Below are 20034 nucleotides of genomic sequence, written 5' to 3' on the forward strand. Positions count from 1 at the left end.
TATTTTATTGCATTTTATTTTAATTGCTTTTTATTGCATTTTCATTGCATTGCATTGCATTTTAAATTATTGCACTGCATTGCATAGAAAGTCCATTATGTCGTGGGTTGGGCACCCTTGTTATTTTATTGCATTGCATTGCATTGCATTGCATTGAAAACCATTGTGTCCAAGTACCTTTTACACCTTTTTTATTTTATTTTATGTCTTGGTATTTGTCATGGTGAAAGAGATATTGTTCTTTTTCTTACATTGCATTGCATTAAAAAAAAAACGTTTCCACAGGTTTTACCACTTACCCTTCATTGTGTGTTTGTGCAGGTGAACAGCGCTTTTGTGTGGGCTGTTGCACAGGGAGCAGAGAAGGTGATGGATGGTTTTGTCGACCCAGTCAACGGTTCTAACGAGGACCCAGCGTTCTTATGTGGCGGTGTGTTCATGAGTATGCCGGCAAACAGAGACCAGTGTCAAGGAGGGGAACGGAGTCACAGAGCCGCTCAACGCCTCGAGCTGCGATGTGTACAGGCTTACAGTGACCTGGGTGGAGACCTCCAAAACCTGCACACCATCCCAACCGCCCTGGCCGACTACCGCGGCGTTCGGCTGTCCGCGCAGGGCCTGGCCCCGGGTATTCAGGCCCCCGAGCAGGCCGAGGTTCCCAATGGCCTTTTATACGGCTACAGCGCAGGGCCATTGGAAAACCCATCTAGACGGAAACTCCTAGAGTTGCTGGCTCAGTCCGCAAAGGCTCTTTCTCTGCAAAGACATGCGGTTCTGGGGCCAAGCGGGCATCAGTTGCCTCTCTTCACCTCTATAGATGCCCAGGGGATAATGGGGGCCGATGGTCGGTATTACCTGCTGGATGTGTATCGTACTATGCCTGCTGATGCCAACTTCCATATAGAAGAAGGAGAAGGAGTAGAAGGAGAAGCAGAAAAAGAAAAAGAAAGGAGTTTTCCCAGACGGTACCCTCATGTTTGGTGTCGATTACGGCCGGAGCTAGTGAAGGCATTCATTCAACACAAGTGAGTTTTGACAGGTTTTCCAAGTGCTTTCATTGGTTGATCACACAGAGAGCCCGCCCCCAAGTTGATGCCATTGGTTGAGCCAGTGCATTAGTTTGTAGGAATGCTAATACAAAATAAAATTAAATAACTTTCTACCAGGGTTATCATGAAACTAAAATGATTAGAATTTTAATTTATGGATTTTTCATGCAATGCAGTGCAATAATTTAAAATGCAAAGCAATGCAATGAAAATTTAATAAAATGCAATAAAATGAAATGCATTAAAATAAAATAATGGTGTAAAAACCTACTTGAGCACAATGGTTTTCCATGCAATCCACTAATAATTTAAAATGCAATGCAGTGCAATAAAATAAAAAAAAATTTAATATAATAAATGGTGTAAAAGCTACTTGGACACAATGGATTTCAATGTAATGCAATAATTTAAAATTCAGTTAAATTAAATTTAAATCAATTTTAATTTTAAATTAGATACAATTGGATAAAAAATAAAATAATGGTGTAAAAGCTGCTTGGACATAATGGATTTTCCATGCAATGCAGTGCAATAATTTAATATGACACCTGAAAGTATACAAATAAAAGCTTATTCAAAATATGAATTAAAAACTATAATAGTATATTAATAATACTAAAATATCAATGCTTTCTACGTTGACAATGAAATAGATGGGAAACATTTTACTAACTAATTGGAAATATTACTTACTGCAAATAAAATAAATAAAAACTAAAAGTAAACTAAAACTAAAGCTGAAATCAAAAGAAACTAAACCTTAATAATAATAATAATATTTAAAATAATAAAAAACTAATAAAAATAACAAGATTATTAAAAATGTAACTAAAATGAATATGAATACTGCTTTCTATGTTGGCAATGAAAGAAAAATCAAAACTGAAATAAAATATTAGCATTATATGGAAAACTTTTCTAACATTTCTTTTTTTGTTAAGTGAAGCACTAAAATTACTAACTTGAAATAAAATAAAATAAAAATTAAAGTGAACTAATACTGAAATCAAAAGAATCTAAACCTTAATAACACTCTTTAAAATAAACAAAAACTAATTAAAATAGCAAGATTATTTAAAATTTAACTAAAATTAATATGAAAACTGAAAGTATAAAAATAAAAGAAAATTCTAAATATGAATTCAAACTATAATAGTATTTAAATAATACTAAAATAACACTGCTTTCTATGTTGGCAATGAAATAAAAATCAAAACTGAAATAAAATATTAGCATTATATGGAAATCTTTTCTAACATAAAGATTTTTTCATTAACTTTAAGTTTAACTGGAAATAAAATAAAAACTAAAAGTAAACTAAAACTGAAATCAAAATAATAATACTATTTAATAATAATACTTAAAATAAACAAAAAATGAATAAAAATAACAAGTTTAATTAAAAAGGTAACTAAAATTATTATGAAAACTGAAAGTATAAAAATAAAAGCTAAAAAGTGAACTGGAAATAAAAAGTAAACTAAAACTGAAATCAACAGAAACTAAACCATAAAAATCTAAAAGTCTTTTGCTTTTATCGTTCTGATTTTGCATTGATATCGAATTAGTTTTTGTACTGCTAAAAATCTAAATTCAGCATGAAAATATTAGTTTTTAAATCGCAGCAGCACATAATGCAACATGCCATTAACAAGCAACAATTATTAATGCTTGAATCACACATAAAAAGGCATTTTTTTACACAATCAAAAAAGTTTGCGTATTAAACGTTTAAAATGTTTGTTTATCTGTGTAGTGTGTACATAAACACAACTTGCCTTGATGTTTCAGACATGCTCAGTTCTCGCAGCGAGTGAAGGCTCACATGGAGGAGAACGAAGAAATGGAAGACTCTGAGAAATCAGGTAAGAATGTGAAAAAGTTGTGGGATGTTGGACTGTGTGTCTGAGACAAGGAATAATCATGTGTGTTTAACTGTGTGTTATCAGCTGATTCTCGGAACATAGACGCAGTCAGAAAAGCTTGCAAAGAGGTGGGATCCATCAGTGACATCATCTTTGAGATGCGTTTCAATCCTAACGTCTACGCCCCAGGTCAGGAAAAGCTCTTACTCTGATTAACACTTCAGTATCTGGTAAAACAAACTACATATAAAGCTGTGTTCCAAACTCTAGTACGTGTTCTTGCTCTACACTGTATATTTAGAACATATTTAGTGAAACTGAACCTATGCTAATGACTTAAGGGCAAAAACTGTTTTTTCATGCACCTGTCAAGTTTGAGATTTTAGGCTTTTTGGTGTTTCATAAAGTGTTTTTTCAGACTAGTGGAAAGAAAACATCCAAAAGACACTTTTATAGCACTTTATCTATTTGTGTCAATAGATTTCAATTACAATACATATTTTTAAAGGCTATTTTCTCCAAATGAGTTTTTTCTCCTACACTGAGCCATAAATCTCTAGCACTTCAGTAGCACTTACACACACCAAACTTGACTTTTTTTTATTCTTGTCTATATCCTGAAGGTTTTTACAGAGGGATTTGTTCATATATAATTTGCTTGATTTTATACTACATTTAATATATATAAAAATATATTGGTTTCTGCCAGTTTTAAGTATTTTCTGAATTATGGAGTGGCAAAATGAGATACCCAAAATGTAATGTCAAAAAAAAAACTGACTTCATCCAGTGTTTAGATTTTTGTAATAGAAATCTATGCAAATTACCACATATTTCATTAAATAATGCATAATTTGCATATTAAACCTAACATTTTAGAAAACTTGTAATGCAAAGAAATGTTTGCAATTATCAATGTAATCAATCAACTGAGTAAGTAAGGCAATAACTATTAGTTTTTTTTTTACCCTATTCACCTGCAGTGTCTCACCTTAAGGGACACTGGGATTTGACTTTTTTAAATACCTATCTGTCATAATGCATTGTGGCATTGACTTTTTCTATGTAGAATATATGTGACCTTAAGGGTCAGTTGTTTGAAATTTATTTTTATACATAATTTGAAAGATAATAAGCTTTACATTTTTTATTTTATTTTTTATTTTTTTTTTAGGATAGGACAATATTTGGCTGAGATACAACTTTTTGAAAATCTGCAATCTGAGGGTGCAAAAAAATCAAAATATTGAGTTGTCCAAATGAACTTCTTAGCAATGCATATTACTAATCAAAAATTTATTTTGATATATTTAAAAAATGTACTTAATATCCTAATGATTTTGGCACCAAAGAAAAATCTATAATTTTAACCCACCTTTTTGGCTGTTGCTACAAACATACCTGCGCTACTTAAGGCTGGTTTTGTGGTCCAGTGTCACATATAAGATGTTGCTTTAAAATTAGGCTAAAAAGTCAGCGTAATACCTTTGCCTAACATTTGAAACAGCCCTGACATCACAAACGTTATGTTGGGAGCTCACTAGATTTTTGAACAGAACTAATATAGCATTTGTCCTTTTTACAGCTAAACATGAGAATCCATAATTAGCTATTTTGTTTGTGACTTGCAATGCAGTGCACAACAACAACTTTAACAATTGTTTTTTGTTTTGTTTTTTGCGTAGGTGTGGAGTTTCCCGACTCAGAAAGTGGTGCTGTGGAGCTGCAGAAGAGATTATTGAAGGAAGCAGCAGCTTTTATCATTAATGACCGGATACCAGAATTTGTGAGTGTATTTTGTGCTTTTATACACTACCATTCAAATTCAAATTCCATTTTGGGCTCAGTAAAAATGTTTACAAACTTGTAAGAATGCATTGATGTAATGACATTTTTAATGTTACAAAATATTTATATTTCAAATAATCCTTTGAAAGTTATATTTTAAAAATCCTGAAAATGAATGTCTCACTGTTTCAATAGAAATATGAAGTATGTGAAGTGGACTGAAACTAGTTTCAAAAATGTTAATTTTATGTTATTTTATTGCCAAGGTGTCATGAAAAAAACGAACTAAACTAAATCAACAAAGAACAAATGTACAGACTTACTTTAGTATATATAACTAGGAATGTAAAGCATAAATTATAAAAAATAATATGATTAAAGTTAATAATATAAATAATAAAAGTAATAACAATAAGAATAATTAAATAAAATATTAATATCCTAGCAAAATATATTGCATCTTTTAACAAAATATATTGAAAAGCATGTTTGATCAGGAATCAGTGAGTTTTAGATACTGAGATACCAGAATTTGTGAGTGTATTTTGTGTTTTTATAGACTACCACTTCCAATTTAGAGCTCAGAAACGTTTTTTTTTTAAACTTGGAAGGATATATTAAATTGATCAAAAGTGGCAGAGTAATAGCATTATAATGTTACAAAAGATTTATATTTTAAATAAATCCTGTTCCTTTGAAATTCCTTTTAAAAAAATCCTAAATGTATCACTGTTTCCACAAAAATATGAAGTAGATGAAAATGACTGAATCTAGTTTGAAATTTTATTTTATTTTATTGCCAAGGTGTTATGAAAAAAAACAACAAAGAATAAACGTACAGACTTATTTTGATATATATAACTAGGAATGAAACGCACCATTTATAAATAAATAAGATGAAATTAATAATATCAGTAATTTAAATCAAATATTAATAGCTCAGCAAAGTATATTGGATCTTTTAACAAAATATATTGAAAAAGCATGTTTGATTGGGAGTCAGTCAGATTTTTTTAAAAAAGAAATTAATGCTTTTATTCAACAAAGATCCATTAAGTTGATCAAAAGTGACAGTTTAGACATTTATAATGTTATAAAAGATTTATATTTTAAATATAAGTTCTTTCCATTCATCAAAGAATCTCTCTGTAAAGCTAAAAGTGTCAGTTTCCACAAAAAACACAACTGTGTTCAGTACTTATAATAATAAAACACATTTCTTGAGCAGCAAATCAGCAAATATGAATGATTTCTGAAGGCTCATGTGACACTGAAGACTGGAGGAATGATGCTGAAAATTCAGCTTTGCATCACAGAAATAAATTACATCTTAAAATACATCACAATAGAAAACAGTAATTTGAAATAGTAATAATATTTCACAACATTACTGTATTTTAATCAAATAAATGTGTACTTTCAGATGAACGACTGCATTCATGGCACTGACATACCCATTGATGGTGCTTCTTTACGACAAGCCCTCCATCAGAAGGGCATAAACCTTCGCTATCTAGGTCACCTGATCTTGTCCATCAGCCAATCAGATCGCAAACATCAACTGAGACACATCACGGTAAATGCTTTTAAAATCCATTATACTGAGTGAGAATTTAAGTTTAACAGGCGTCTTAATCGTATCATACGGTCTCTTTCAGAGGTTGGCGTTTGCAGAGATTGTAGTGCGCTGTGCACAGCGCTTCTTCAGTGGCTACATTCAGGTATTTCTTTCCACCTTAGTTAATCTGTAAACAAAGTAATGTTATATTTTAAAAGGAAATAGTACAAATTGTGTCTTTTGTGTTGTTCAGGGAGTGGAAACATCTAACCTGTCAGCAGCAACAAGTCATTTCCTCTGCTGCCTATTGGTTCCCCACTTCAGTTCCGCCTCAAATGGGGAGGAGTCTAAGAAGCGCTCCAGGAGGCGTGGCCGTGGAGGGGGCGGGGCTGCTGACAGCACAGCATGGAGTGCTCTCAATGGGAATGAACTGTGGAGTTTCATCTGTCAGGATGCTCAAGAAACATACAGACTTAAAGAAGGACTAGGGTGAGCCACTCTAAAAGTTTTAACCCTTACATGTGTCTCGTACACCCTGTAGTTGCGCCTTCACAAAGTAATGTTTTTACAGGTCAAGTGTGGATCATCTAGTAGAGCAGTATGGACTCCGGAAGATATCTTTGTTGAGAGAGATGTGCTTGAAGACTGGCATTCAGGTATTGTGTTAAACTAAACTGAATTTGAAAGACTACAATAATACTATTTCTGCATGAGATCATTTTGCTTATAGGGTATGCTAGGCCAGCAGGTTAATCTTTTAGGCTTAATTTATTTAATTTAAACAAATTATAAGATGGAAATACATAGTATATTTACTAAAACTAGCTTTTTTATTGCCAAGGAGTCACATGAGAAACTTTTTATCAACAAAGAACAGAAATTCGCGAGTTTACAAATCTTTAGCTTCAGCACAGAACTTTGGAGAACAGAGCGTGAATCATTTGATTCCGATCGGGACTTTGTGCGGGTTTGCAAATCATTTGTTTCATATCAGGATTTCAGAGTGATTTCACTCATCTTTTTTCCTAAACAGTAGAAAACATCAAACCACTACGGCAGTACAGTTATAAAAACAAAACAAAGAAAAAAGAAAAAGTATACACAAAAACAAATCGCTTAAGAAAATTAACTGTGGTTTTACTATAGTAAAAGTGTAGTATAGTTTTACTTTAGAAGTAATACTTTGCATGTGCTTAACTTTATTTTTTATTAATTTAATACTATATTTTTAGTGATCTATCTTTTTTTTTTAGAGTTTAAAATAGAAGACATTGTTCCATAAGTGAGATCTTATTAAAGATCTTATTATAGTGCTCGAAAATAAAAAAAACAGTTTTATTTTGCAATGTGTTCAAACTCTGTAAATAAGATGTAGAAGTAAATATTAACAATAATGATAATTTATATAAGATATTATATCTCATCTAAGATTTAAAAAAAAGAAATGAATGTTTTTATTCAACAAAGATTCATTAAATTGATCAGAAGTGACAGTAAAGACATTTATAATGTTACAAAATAATTCTATTTCAAATATATTATGTACCTTTACATTTTCCATTCATCAAAGAATCCTGACAAATTAATTGCATCACATTTTCCATAAAAAAAAACCACAACCCTTTTCTGTACTGATAATAATAAATGTTTCTTGAGCAGCAAATCAGCATGTTAAAATGATTTCTGAAGGATCATGTGACACTGAAGACTGGAGTAATGATGCTGAAAATTATGCTTTGAATCACAGGAATAAATTATATTTTAAAATGTATTCAAATGGAGCAAGTTATTTTGAATAGCTAAAATATTTTGCAATATTTACTATATTTTCGATCAAATAAATTCAGCTTTGGTGCACAAGAACGCTCAGACATGCCTTGATACCAGCTATAGAGCTGTGCATTTGTGAAGATCTTAACACTGGTCTGTTTATAAATATCCCACAGCTCCGTCTCAGAGAATACATCCTCGACAACCGTAACAAAGCGCCCATTTCTTCTGATGACGTGCTCAACATCCTCCCCGTCGTCAAGCACATAACCATGACAACCTCCGACGCTACACGGATGTTCAAGGCGGGTCAGAACAGTCTTCAGAAAGGTATTCATAACCCAATCTGCAGTAACTAAGTAAGAGTATTGTGTGAACAGCCTTGCCTGACCGTGTTCTGTCTGTAGGGTTACTGGAGCAGGCGTACGAGCAGCTGAAAGAAGCGACGTACCTCTTCAGTCGTGTGTGTGATGACCTTCACCCTGAAGCCTGCCATTGTCTTAGTCTGCTGGCAAAAGTGGCCTATTTACAGAGCCATCCTGCTGAGGTGTGTTTGATGTTTGAGTCATTCCTTCAGAATCTGCAAAATGTTAATGATTTTACCAAAATAAGAGGGATCATATCATCAAAGTGCATGTTATTGATAATTTAGTAGTGAGCGAAAAAAGATATTTCACATAAAAGATGTTATATAGTCCACAAGAGAAAATAATAGTTGAATTTATAAAAATGACCCTGTTCAAAAGTTTACATCCCCTTGATTCTTAATACTGTGTTGTTACCTGAATGATCCACAGCTTTTTTTTTTTGTTTGTTTAGTGATAGTTCTTTATGATTCCCTTGTTAGTCCTGAACAGTTAAACTGCTCGCTGTTCTTCAGAAAAATCCTTCAGGTTCCACAAATTCTTTGATTTTCCAGCATTTTTGTGTATTTGAACGCTTTCCAACAATGACTGTATGATTTTGAGATCCGTCTTTTCACACTGAGGACAACTGAGAGACTCATATGCAACTATTACAGAAGGTTCAAACACTCACTGATGCTCCAGAAGGAAAAAACGTGCATTAAGAGCCGGGGGTGAAAACTTTTGAATAGAATGGTGATGCGTACATTTTTCTTATTTTGCCTAAATATCGTATTTTTTTCATTTAGTAATGCCCTTCTGAGGTTACAGAAGATCCTAACATGTTTCCCAGAAGACAAAATAAGTTAAATTTACCCTGATCTTTAAATTCAAAAAGTTGGTGAGCGTTTGAACCTGTTATTTTCTCTTGTAGACTATATGTAAACATATTTTATGTGAAATTTCTTATTCAGGTCAGAACTAAATAAACAAAAACATACATTTTGTATGATCTCTCTTATTTTGGTCAAATAATTTACATTTTGCAGATTCGGAAAGGGACGTAAACGTTTGAACTCAACTGTAATTAAGTGAATGTAAACTGAAATAAAACATTAATAAAGTAATTGACAAATGAATAAACAAACGTCCAGCTATGTTAAAAAAAAAACAAAAAAAAAACATTGAGCCATGAGCCATGTGTCAATAACATTTTTGTCCTAATGTTTTTAATGTAATTAAAGACAGAAACTTTAAACAAGCATTCTATTAATTGTTACTGGAAGAATATTTGTTAAACATTCCAGAATGTTAGCTAACGTTCTAAAAATGTTGCTCAACGTCTCTCTTGTGTCCTGCAGGCTCGTAGCGTGCAGCTGAGAGTCGTGGTCATCAGCGAAAGGGTTCTGGGTTTCGATCATCCCAACACCATTCAGCAATACGTGAGTCACACACTCACAAAACCAAACGGTCCTAGTTTTTAAAATGTGCAGAGATCGTCATGTTCTGATGCAATTCTTCTTTTGTTCCAGGTGTTGTTGGCAGTGTATCTGTTGGCTGGAGGCGAAACCGCTCTGGCTCAGCGCTGCCTGTATCGTGCCAAACTACTTCTGCTGACGGTTCACGGGGCAGATCATCCGTACACTGCCGTTATTGATGTAAACATCATCACACATCATCAGGTTATCACTGATCCCAAATAGAAATATTGGTTTGAATGATAATGTTTTTCTCTTTGTTCCTCCATCAGGCTTCTCTGGGATTGGTTCTTCAGGGAGAGCAGTCATTACAGTATCTACAGAGCGCACTGAAACTCAACAGCTCCTTCAGAGGAGACACAGACTTGACAACAGCTCTGATGTAAGACGAGATGCTTTAATCATAAAAAGAAAATAGAGAGAGTTGTATAGTAAATCATACAATAACCTGCTTAAATGCCACAAGCACTAAGAGTGAGCTGCTTATTGAGACAACTTCTACAAATAATAGATGCACAATCCACTTCCACTTCAAACAGTTTTAGTCCAAATAAATGGCAGGATCACATATATCCTTCACACATAAGACAATCATATAATGCACTGCAAAGAAAACAATGATATTATATATACACTAGCAGTCAACAGTTTTTGAACAGTAGGATTTTTAATGAGTTCTCACCAAGCCTGGATTTATTTCCAAAATAAATGCAGTTATAATTTTAAATAGTAAATATTTTTTACTATTTAATATAACTGCTTTCTATTTGAATATATTTTAAAATGTAATTTATTCCTGTAATCAAAGCTATATTTTCAGCATGATTCCTCCAGTCTTTAGTGTCACATGATCCTTCAGAAATCATTCTAGTATTCTGATTTGCTGCTCAAGAAATATTTTTTTGGGGAAAGAAATTATTCTTTTCATTTAGCAAGGATGCTTTAAATTGATCAAAAGTGATGAAAAAGACATTTATAATGTTACTAATGTTGCTAATGTGTAAGATTTCTATTTCAGATAAATGCTATTCTTTTGAGCTTTCTATTCATTATAGAAACCTGAAAAACAGTTTTTTGAGCAGCAAATCAGAATATTTAAATGATTTCTAAAGGATCGTGTGACTGGAGTAATGGTGCTAAAAATTCATCTTTGAAATCACAGGAATAAATTACATTTTAAAATCTATTCAAATAGAAAACAGTGATTTTAAATAGTAAAAATATTTCAAAATTGTACTGTTTTTGCTGTACTTCGGGATCAAATAAATGCAGTCTTGGTGAGAGGAAGCTTGGACCACAAAAAAAAAGGAAATATCGTACCCGACCCGCCTCCTGACCCACATGTTTAATATTTGCGACTGACACCAGCGATTATATGCGGCTATGCGGTGGAGATGCGTTCACTGTCAAACATCATTCGGCATTAATTAGGTAATTTTGTCAAAAGAAATGTTCTTGATCACAAGAAAAATACAGATTGTTCTTGTTGTGATTTATTTTGTCTTTCCTTTCTACAGATTTAAATACTTTCCTTTTCGAAGTATTCTAAATTATGTCTGTAATTCTTCAATGTTAGGCTAAATATGATCAAGAATTATTTTATTTCGATCTACAGTGTAATAAAAGTTAAGAAAAGGATTAGCCTATAGCCCTAAATATAGACTACAAATTCCTTTTTTCTTAACTTTTAACTTCTTCTCAAAACTAAGTTTTCATATATAAATTCAGGAATCACGAATATGACAAAGTAATATTATTTAATATATATTAATAGTTGTATCAAATGAATAAGGAAATATAGTGCTTTGAATTTATTAAGTAATGTTTAATTTCGTTCGTTTCGCTCTCTGGAAATGTAAAGAAAAAATACAGTTTTTACTTGGAATTCGTTTTTAATCCCTGGTTTTAAACAAGCATATACATGAGATAATTTATATATTATTGCTTGAATAAACGTTTAAAAATAGTGCTAGAAATTGTATAATTAAGGAAATTAAACAGACCTAGGCATTTGAAAAGACAGTGAAATGTGTCTAATAATTCCAAAAAGAAAGAGAAGCATTGGACATAGGCTAATCAAAATAGTCGAGACATTTATTAGGAATACCATTTTCTTAACAATTAAGATGCTGCTTGTGTTTATCCAGTCTAATCGAAGTGTGCGTCTCTCCCCCGACTTCCCCAACAAAAATCCCACCCCCTCTCAGAAAATACATAAAACTGACATGACTGAAGCTATATGCATTTAAAAGTAGCCTATTAAAATGGTACAATGGCATTGCTCAGTTCAACGTGTTGGGAAATCGGGCATTTTGTCCTGTGTCAGCATTTATTCAACAGTTAATAACGCTCAACTTTCAAAAGGTAAATATTATTCAGCCAATAAAGTGTAGGTCTATGCATTTCATAGAAAATTGTGTCTAGTACTATTTAAATTACGGTTTAATTGGTATCTTTATTTCAAACGACCCGACCGACCGCGACCCGAATATCATCAAAAATATTTTTGGATGACTCGTAACCGCGGGTAACCGCTGTGTAAAGATGCCATTAGACACTGTGAGACAGCTCATTATGGTTTGGATCAGAGCCCATGTAACAAAACTCATTTAAATGAATTATGTTACCTGTCTGTTTAAAGTTGCTTGAGGTCATTTGAAATTGTTTGGCAGGCACCATCTGCTGGCTCAGAGACTGTGTGTGGCTGGAGACTACAGAGGAGGCATGAATCATGAAAAGGAAGCTCACAGCATCTTCCAGAACAAGGTTAGATTTTGTGTTCACGTGTTGAATTTTTGCTTTGAATAAATGATCATGTTCTAAGTGTGTTTTTGTGATGCAACAGTGGGGTGAAGATCATCCTCAAACCAAATGCAGCTCTGACTTTCTGAGGAACATTACCCAGCAGGCTGTGCGTGTAGAACGGTCAATTCGTCAGGGAGGAGCGGAGCTTTGTGATTCACTGCCTGAGGTAAGCACAGCTTGAAATTGCCGTCTAATAGAGCCGACATGTGAAGACTTGCAGGTTTTTGTTAAACATGAGCTGTGTTTTAGGGTTTGGTTCCCTCTCAAGACACCACGCTGGAGCAGCTCGCTCTGGTCAATGGCATACTGAAGACTTCATACAGGTAAGAGACTTTAAGGATTTTACTTTTTTGAAATTCAGAAAAAATTCAACGTTAATCAACGTAAATCAATGTTAATTATTTGAGCAAAATAAGAGGGATCATACAAAGTGCATGTTATTGTTTATTTAATACTAACCTGAATAAGATATTTCACATAAAAGATGTTTACATATAGTCCACAAGAGAAAATAATAGTTAAAAATAACAAAAGTTTACAGTTTACTGTGTTTTTATTGGAGCTGGAGGGTTAAAACTTTTGGGAAGTTGAAGATAAGGGTAAATTTAACTTATTTAGTCTTCTGTAGCCTCTGAAGGGCAGTACTTAATGAAAAAATATGATATGTAGGCAAAATAAGAAAAATGTCAATTCGGTTCAAAAGTTTTCACCCCCGGCTCTTAATGCATGGTTTTTCCTTCTGGAGCATCAGTGAGCGTTTGAACCTTCTGTAATAGTTGCATATGAGTCCCTCAGCTGTCCTCAGTGTGAAAAGATGGATCTCAAAATCATACAGTCATTGTTGGAAAGAGTCCAAATACACAAAAATGCTGAAAAACCAAAGAATTTGTGGGACCTGAAGGATTTTTCTGAAGTACAGCAGGTAGTATAACTGTGCAGGACAAACAAGAGACTCATGAACAACTATCACTAAACAAAAAACACAGCTGTGGATCATTCAGGTAACAACACAGTATTAAGAATCAAGGGGATGTAAACTTTTGAACAGGTTCTTTTTTTTTTTTTAATACATTTAACTATTATTTTCTCTTGTGGACTATATGTAAACATTTTTAATGTGAACTGAATCTTATTCAGGTCAGTACTGAGTAAACAATAACATGCATTTTGTATGATTCCTGTTATTTTGGTAAAAGAATTACATTTTGCAGATTCTGAAAGGGGGTGTAAACTTTTGACCTCAACTGTATATACAGAATTTTTTTTGTATTTTTATATTAGATTATCATAGATGCTGTTTTTATTAAGGAAATTAAGCATAAATTAAAGGATAGAACAACAAATTCTACCATACCAACTTACAGTATTACAGTAATCATTTTAAATGGGAATTGTGTTTTCATAAAAAAATATGTATATTTAAATAAAATATTTGCTTGTTAGTGGGAGTTACTATCATTATTAGTTATTGTAATTACATTCTGAAATAATAAACAACAAGAACACTTCTGGGGATGCATACAATTTTGTGAACAGCGTGCATTTATTTTCTGCAGAACTTTGATGTTCTGATTCTGTATATGGTGCATTTTTAGTTTATGGAAACAGCTGATTAAATCCCTGTTATTATCATTGCTTAAGCACAAGAATGATGGAGTTCAAAGAGAAGCTGAAAGAGAAGAAAGCTGCAGAAGCAGCTGAAAAAGCTAAACTGGAGAACCCTGAATCGACCAACGAGAAAGAAGCTTCAGAGCTACAGTCCAGTAATGGAGAGGTTACTGAGGAGGCCACAACAAATGGGGAACACAAACAAGAGGCCACAGATGAAAATGCAGAAAGTCAGCCATCAGAAACTGACTCCTCTGAAAAAGCAGATCACTCAAATACGAACGGCCAGATCGAGTCCCATCTGCATAATGGAGATTGTGCCACAAAAAATGAAAGTGAGGAGGAGGAACAACAGTCAAACATCACCAATGGTGTCTCCACTGAGAGCCAGTTAAAATCAACTAATGGTTTGATGTCTGTAAAGGAAGCACAGTCAGAATCAGCAGTGGTGAACGGGAAAGAGTGTGTTGAAAACGGAGGTTCAGGTGATTCTGAGAAACAGGCTGAAGTGGAGTGAGACATTGAATTAGATTTGATGAGGTTGATCCAGTGTTTAACACCTTACTGTACAACTAGCACAATTCAGTGTCTTTTCTAATAACACTAGAGAGAAGTGTGGAGAGAAGATGAAGCCAAATGACAATGTCTTGAAGTCATTAAAATTTTTGACTAAATAAAGTCTCATTTTTGTGAGTGAACATCGGTTATGCTTAGGTATCTGCATTTTGTAGTTTTGTCACCATTTTTATCTTAGATTTTTTGTTTTGTTTTGCAATTCAATTAAAAAATAAAAATAAAACAATTTTCACTATTTTATGTTTTCCCCTTCTTTCACATTTGTTTTACTGCCACAGAATTTAAATAAATGGTCTTTTCAATTTTTTATCTTACAATTCTGGCTTTTTTCCTTTGCAACTGCAAAAACTCAATCTTGAGTTGACATCTAATAGTTCTGTGTTTAAATCTTGCAATTACCTTTTTTTTTATCTCATGGCGGAAACGGCTTTCATACTTTTTCTAACTCTGTGTGGTGACTCCAGTTGTCCAAAAAAATAAAATAAAAAATACACACCTTACCTTGAAGTCACATAAAAACAAGACTCCTATATTAAAAAAACTTTTTTAAATACATTTCTGTGAGTGAACATCAGTTGTGCATCAGTATCTTCATTTTGTAGTTTTGCCACCTTTTTTCTGTTTTTTTTTTTTATCTCAAAATTTAGATTTTTTTTTTGCTAAATTCTATTCTAGTATTTTATTTCCTTTTTCAGTTTTTTTTTTCCTGCCACAGAATTAAAAAAACAAAAATGGTAAATGCAACTTCTCACAATTCTGGCTTTTCTCCCCCTTGCAATTGCAAATTTCTAACTCAAAATTTTGAGGTAAAATCTCATAGTTCTGTGGTTAAATTTTGAAATACCTTTTATTTTTTTATCCGGTGACGGAAGCCTAACCTCTAAATCTCAAGAAAACGATTTCTATTTAAAAAAAAAAAAAAGTCTAAAAACAGTTTAAATCTTGCAACTTTTATTTTTTTTATCCTGTGGCGGAAATGGGCTTCCATACATTTTCTCTGTATGGTGACACCAGTTGTACAAAAAAAAAAATCAGATAACCTTTAAGTCCCAAGAAAACAAGACACTCCTATTTAAAAGTCTAAAAAACTGTATCTTCATTTTGTAGTTTTGCAACCTTTTTTTCTCAAAAGATTTTTTTTTTTGTGCTAAATTTCATAAAAAATAATTCAGATTTTTTGCCCCACATTTTTTTTTACTGCCACACAATTAAAAATAAAAATGGTAATTGCAACGTATCTCACAATTCTTTTCCCCCTTGCAATTGCAAATTTATAACTCAACATTTTGAGCTAACATCTCATAGTTCTGTGGTTGAATCTTGGAATACCTTTTATTTTTTATCCTGTGACGGAAGCCTAACCTTTAAGTCTAAAAACAGTATATTTTTTAGTTAATTTCTGTGAGTAAACATAGTTGTAAACGTTGGTTATGCATGAGTATCTTCACTTTGTTTTGCCTTTTTTTTTTTTTTGCAAAATTCCATCAAAAATGTAAAAAGAAAAAAAAGTATTTTTTAACCCCTTTTTTCAAATTATTTTCTACTGCAACATACTTAAAAATGGTAGTTGCTACTTATCTCTCAAAATTAAGTTAACATCTCACAGTTCTGTTTAAATCTTGCAATTACCTTTTATTTTTTTATCCCATATTTTATCCATCCTTTTTCCAACTCTGTATGGTGACACCATACACACCTAACCTTTAAGTCCAAAGAAAACCAGACTCCTATTAAAAAAAACTACTTTTTTTTTTTATTTGAATAAAAATCAATATACATATAAACCAAGAAACTGGAACTGCTACTTTCATTTTTTTTTCTCTCTCTGGATGATCTCGAGATCTTGGCAGTGTTGGTACAGTGGCTCTGAAGGCTCAGTCCAAATGATTTCTGGGAGTTTGTTCAGATTTTCCAGAGGAAACTGAATGAGCGCTGTGTCATTGAACACATCCAGGAATCGCGGTGAGCAGGGCAGAGATGTCTCGTCACACACACTTATTACCTAAAACAACACCTGAGTCAAGGCCTTTAAGTCTTTATGGAGGAAAAATATAAACCTGAGAGAATCTAAAGCTGTCCTTTATAATATGACACCTATGTGGTCAACCTTTGTGACATTAATAGTCTCGAAACAACAAGAAAATAAAATGTAATCAAACATAGCAATGTAGCTACAAAATAGAACATTAGTTTTTAAGATGAGGATTTATACGTCATATCAGGTATTTCTCTGCATTTACATGGTCAAAAAATCTTTATAAACATGCATGAATTGTAAAAGTGTACTTTAAGTTCGAAGTCAAGGATACATTTGAAAGGAAGCTGTAGTCTCTCTCAAATTCTCTCTGAAGCATCCTAAGAAAACAATTAAACATGAACAAGACTCAAAGTTGGTTAAACTTACAATTTTGCCTTTTCAGCAGCATATGTGACCCTGACTACAAAATCAGTCATAAGGGTCAATTTTTTGGAAACTGAGATTTATACATCATCTGAAAGCTGAATAAATAATATTTTCATTGATGTATACCAGTAAATATTGTGAAAATCGCCTTTAAAGTTGTCCAAATAAAGTTCTTAGCAATGCATATTACAATCAAAAATTACATTTTGATATATTTATGGTAGGAAAAAATTACAAAATATCTTCATAGAACATGATCTTTACCTAATATCCTAATGATTTTAGTATTAAAAAAAATAAATAAAAATGATCATTTTAATCCATACCATGTATTTTGGCCATTGCTAAAAATATACCATGCTACTTGAGACTGGTTTTGTGGTCCAGGGTCACATATAGTAGTTAATACTGAGCTTATAGCAGTGTTTTTATTTCGTATGATTGACAAAATATTACAGATATGACCTATATTGAGATTTTTTAAAAATATTTTTAATAAAATTAAAATAGAAAAATAAAACTGATTAAGAATTTTAAAAAACTATAATAGTACATGAGTGATAAAGTTTTTGTAATTTAGTTGTTTGTTTTACATGTGTGTGTGTGTGTGGATGTTTTTTATGTCTATGTAGTTTTTCATTTGTTTATTTCCATCGTAGGTATTTTAATAATTGAAATTAAACGAAAATGAGAAATGTTGTCTTGGCAACTTGCTGAAATAAAATAAGGTTATATTTTAAAATATAATATTTTATATATAAAATATTTTATTTCATTTATTTGAATGAAAATAAAATAATATAATATTTTTAAAATATTTTATTTCATTTATTTGAATGAAAATAAAATAATAATATATTTTAAAAATATAATAATATTTTATGTTAAAATATTTTATTTCATTTATTTTATTTGAAGAAAATATAGTGTTTTTTAACCCTGGCTTGTAGTCAGTGATTTAAATGAGACTCAGATGCTTGTTAAACATTTATTTTTAAAACTTTAGTTATTAATAGGACATTCCTCCACTTTTTGTAGCTTCTCTCTAGATGTAAAAAATATTTATGCTTACACTGATGCTGGACAAGAGCATGGTTTGCAATCAGTGTACATTTTTGTTTAAGGAGATTTTGTGCACCTGTTCATGGCTGTAGCTGAAACAGCATCACCTGTTAATCAGGAGAGATCATCCACAAGCATTTAGTCACTCACCTCTCTTGAATACCATGAAAACTGTTGCCAATTATAAGTATTTTTGTCAACATCTGAGGTGTCCAGTTTTTCCACAGCAGGTTGTTATACAAAGCCTTCCCACAGTGCATCAGGTAAAAAAGGGTAGGTTGATAAACTGCTCGCTTTCCCTCCTGTTAGGAAAACAATGATTAAAATCTGGCAGCAGAACAACATTTATGTCAGTAGATGTGAGAAGTACCTCATTTTCAGTCAACACGGTGAAGCCGAGCTCTTTGAGAGCCTCACATTCTGATGCAGAAAACACAGGATCATATACACAACAACAGCCCAGTGGAATCTAAATGAGGGAAAAGAATATTTGCATGTTTAAATAGACAAATTATATTATTTAAACCACATAAATGACATTTTCATACCTGCAGAGTCTCTAGAAGCAATAACAACATTGCAAGCTGGTATCGAGCAGATACACAAGAAGCAAAGTGACCCAAACCGTAACACACACACTGCTGAAAAGAAACATCTCCATTCAGCTCTGATGAACCAGAAGGATTGAAAAGACGCTCAGAGAGGAGATCTGAAGATGGAAAGAGAAATGTGGTCATTATAAATCGTGTTTTAACATTTATGGGCTGTATAGATGTACTTCAGCATCACCTTTCCATTCCAGCCAGAAGTTTTCTCCTCTCAGTTCATTCCTGTGAAGGTAAAGAACATTTCAGAGAGCTCACAGACAATATGAACAGACTCCAGGGTATTTTAAAGAATGCACAATGTCTAACAATCTGATATTAACACTTATGTAATATATGATAGTGTCAGATTAACTCTCACATTGCGTTTATTATCTTCTGCTTGTCCGGTTTGCTGTCAGACACCTGGTGTGAGTCTAGCTTTGGGTTTGAAGGTTGTTTTCCTCTTTTTGCAGCTCCTTTTCGGCGCCCTGCTACCTGCCATTCATCATTACAAGCCATTATAGCAAAAACCCCTTTACCAAGAATAAGACCGTTTGCAGTCCGACAGCTCGGAATACATGATCAAACTAAGTTAGGATCAATCGGCTTCCATATGAACATATCTGACATTTTCATAAGTGTAAATGTCTCCATGATAAACTATTAGCAGCTGATATTTTCATATTTACATCCACAGCCAGCATGAGTGTTTCTGTGTTACACTTTAATCGTTCCGGTCTCCCGCTGCTCTCACTATATTCAGTTCCTATGCACTAAGACAAACTAATAAATAATTTTATTTTTTTATTTTTTTATCGAGAGATGCGTATATGTGTGTATATACACTAATTTTGACATTTATGTTTTTCTGAATTCTAATTTTACGCTTAACTTTAATGCTTTTTAATAGACCTTAGCGTATTGTATGTACGTATCTGTATGTATCGGTGAATAATTATGCACACTTCGATTAGACTTTCAGTTCTATACAGCGTTTATTGTGTAATTGATTGTTTAGTATTGAACGATGTCAGGAAAACGTTAAATGTCATACTAACTATTATATTATATTATATTATATTATATTATATTATATTATATTATATTATATTATATTATATTATATTATTGTAAACCCAA

The 20034-nt window shown here is 32.5% G+C and overlaps 2 protein-coding genes across 2 annotated transcripts in view; one reads left to right on the top strand and one right to left on the bottom strand.

Moving 5' to 3' along the window:
• The window catches only part of LOC141287152 (clustered mitochondria protein homolog), a 28610-nt gene extending 13452 nt beyond the window's left edge, over positions 1-15158 (top strand). Inside the window, exons 10-26 of the mRNA XM_073819283.1 lie at positions 322-1025; positions 2841-2914; positions 2999-3103; positions 4600-4700; positions 6126-6278; positions 6361-6423; positions 6514-6749; positions 6832-6916; positions 8207-8360; positions 8438-8577; positions 9736-9816; positions 9907-10032; positions 10125-10234; positions 12525-12618; positions 12698-12823; positions 12907-12980; positions 14299-15158. Of these exons, the coding sequence (XP_073675384.1) occupies positions 322-1025; positions 2841-2914; positions 2999-3103; positions 4600-4700; positions 6126-6278; positions 6361-6423; positions 6514-6749; positions 6832-6916; positions 8207-8360; positions 8438-8577; positions 9736-9816; positions 9907-10032; positions 10125-10234; positions 12525-12618; positions 12698-12823; positions 12907-12980; positions 14299-14782 (2910 nt within the window). The 3' untranslated portion in view covers positions 14783-15158. The remainder of the gene's footprint in view (positions 1-321; positions 1026-2840; positions 2915-2998; positions 3104-4599; positions 4701-6125; positions 6279-6360; positions 6424-6513; positions 6750-6831; positions 6917-8206; positions 8361-8437; positions 8578-9735; positions 9817-9906; positions 10033-10124; positions 10235-12524; positions 12619-12697; positions 12824-12906; positions 12981-14298) is intronic.
• A 1413-nt stretch (positions 15159-16571) lies between these two features.
• Positions 16572-19603, bottom strand: srrd (SRR1 domain containing). The gene is made up of 7 exons (XM_073819741.1): positions 19274-19603; positions 19097-19137; positions 18856-19016; positions 18678-18776; positions 18458-18609; positions 17151-17196; positions 16572-16843 (listed from the first exon to the last, which is right to left on the bottom strand). Exons 1-7 carry the CDS (start codon positions 19411-19413, stop codon positions 16649-16651), a joined length of 834 nt encoding a protein of 277 aa, XP_073675842.1. The 5' UTR covers positions 19414-19603; the 3' UTR covers positions 16572-16648.
• Positions 19604-20034: the final 431 nt, after the last annotated feature.

Source organism: Garra rufa, chromosome 15 (genome assembly GCF_049309525.1).
Source record: "Garra rufa chromosome 15, GarRuf1.0, whole genome shotgun sequence".
NCBI lineage: Eukaryota > Metazoa > Chordata > Actinopteri > Cypriniformes > Cyprinidae > Garra > Garra rufa.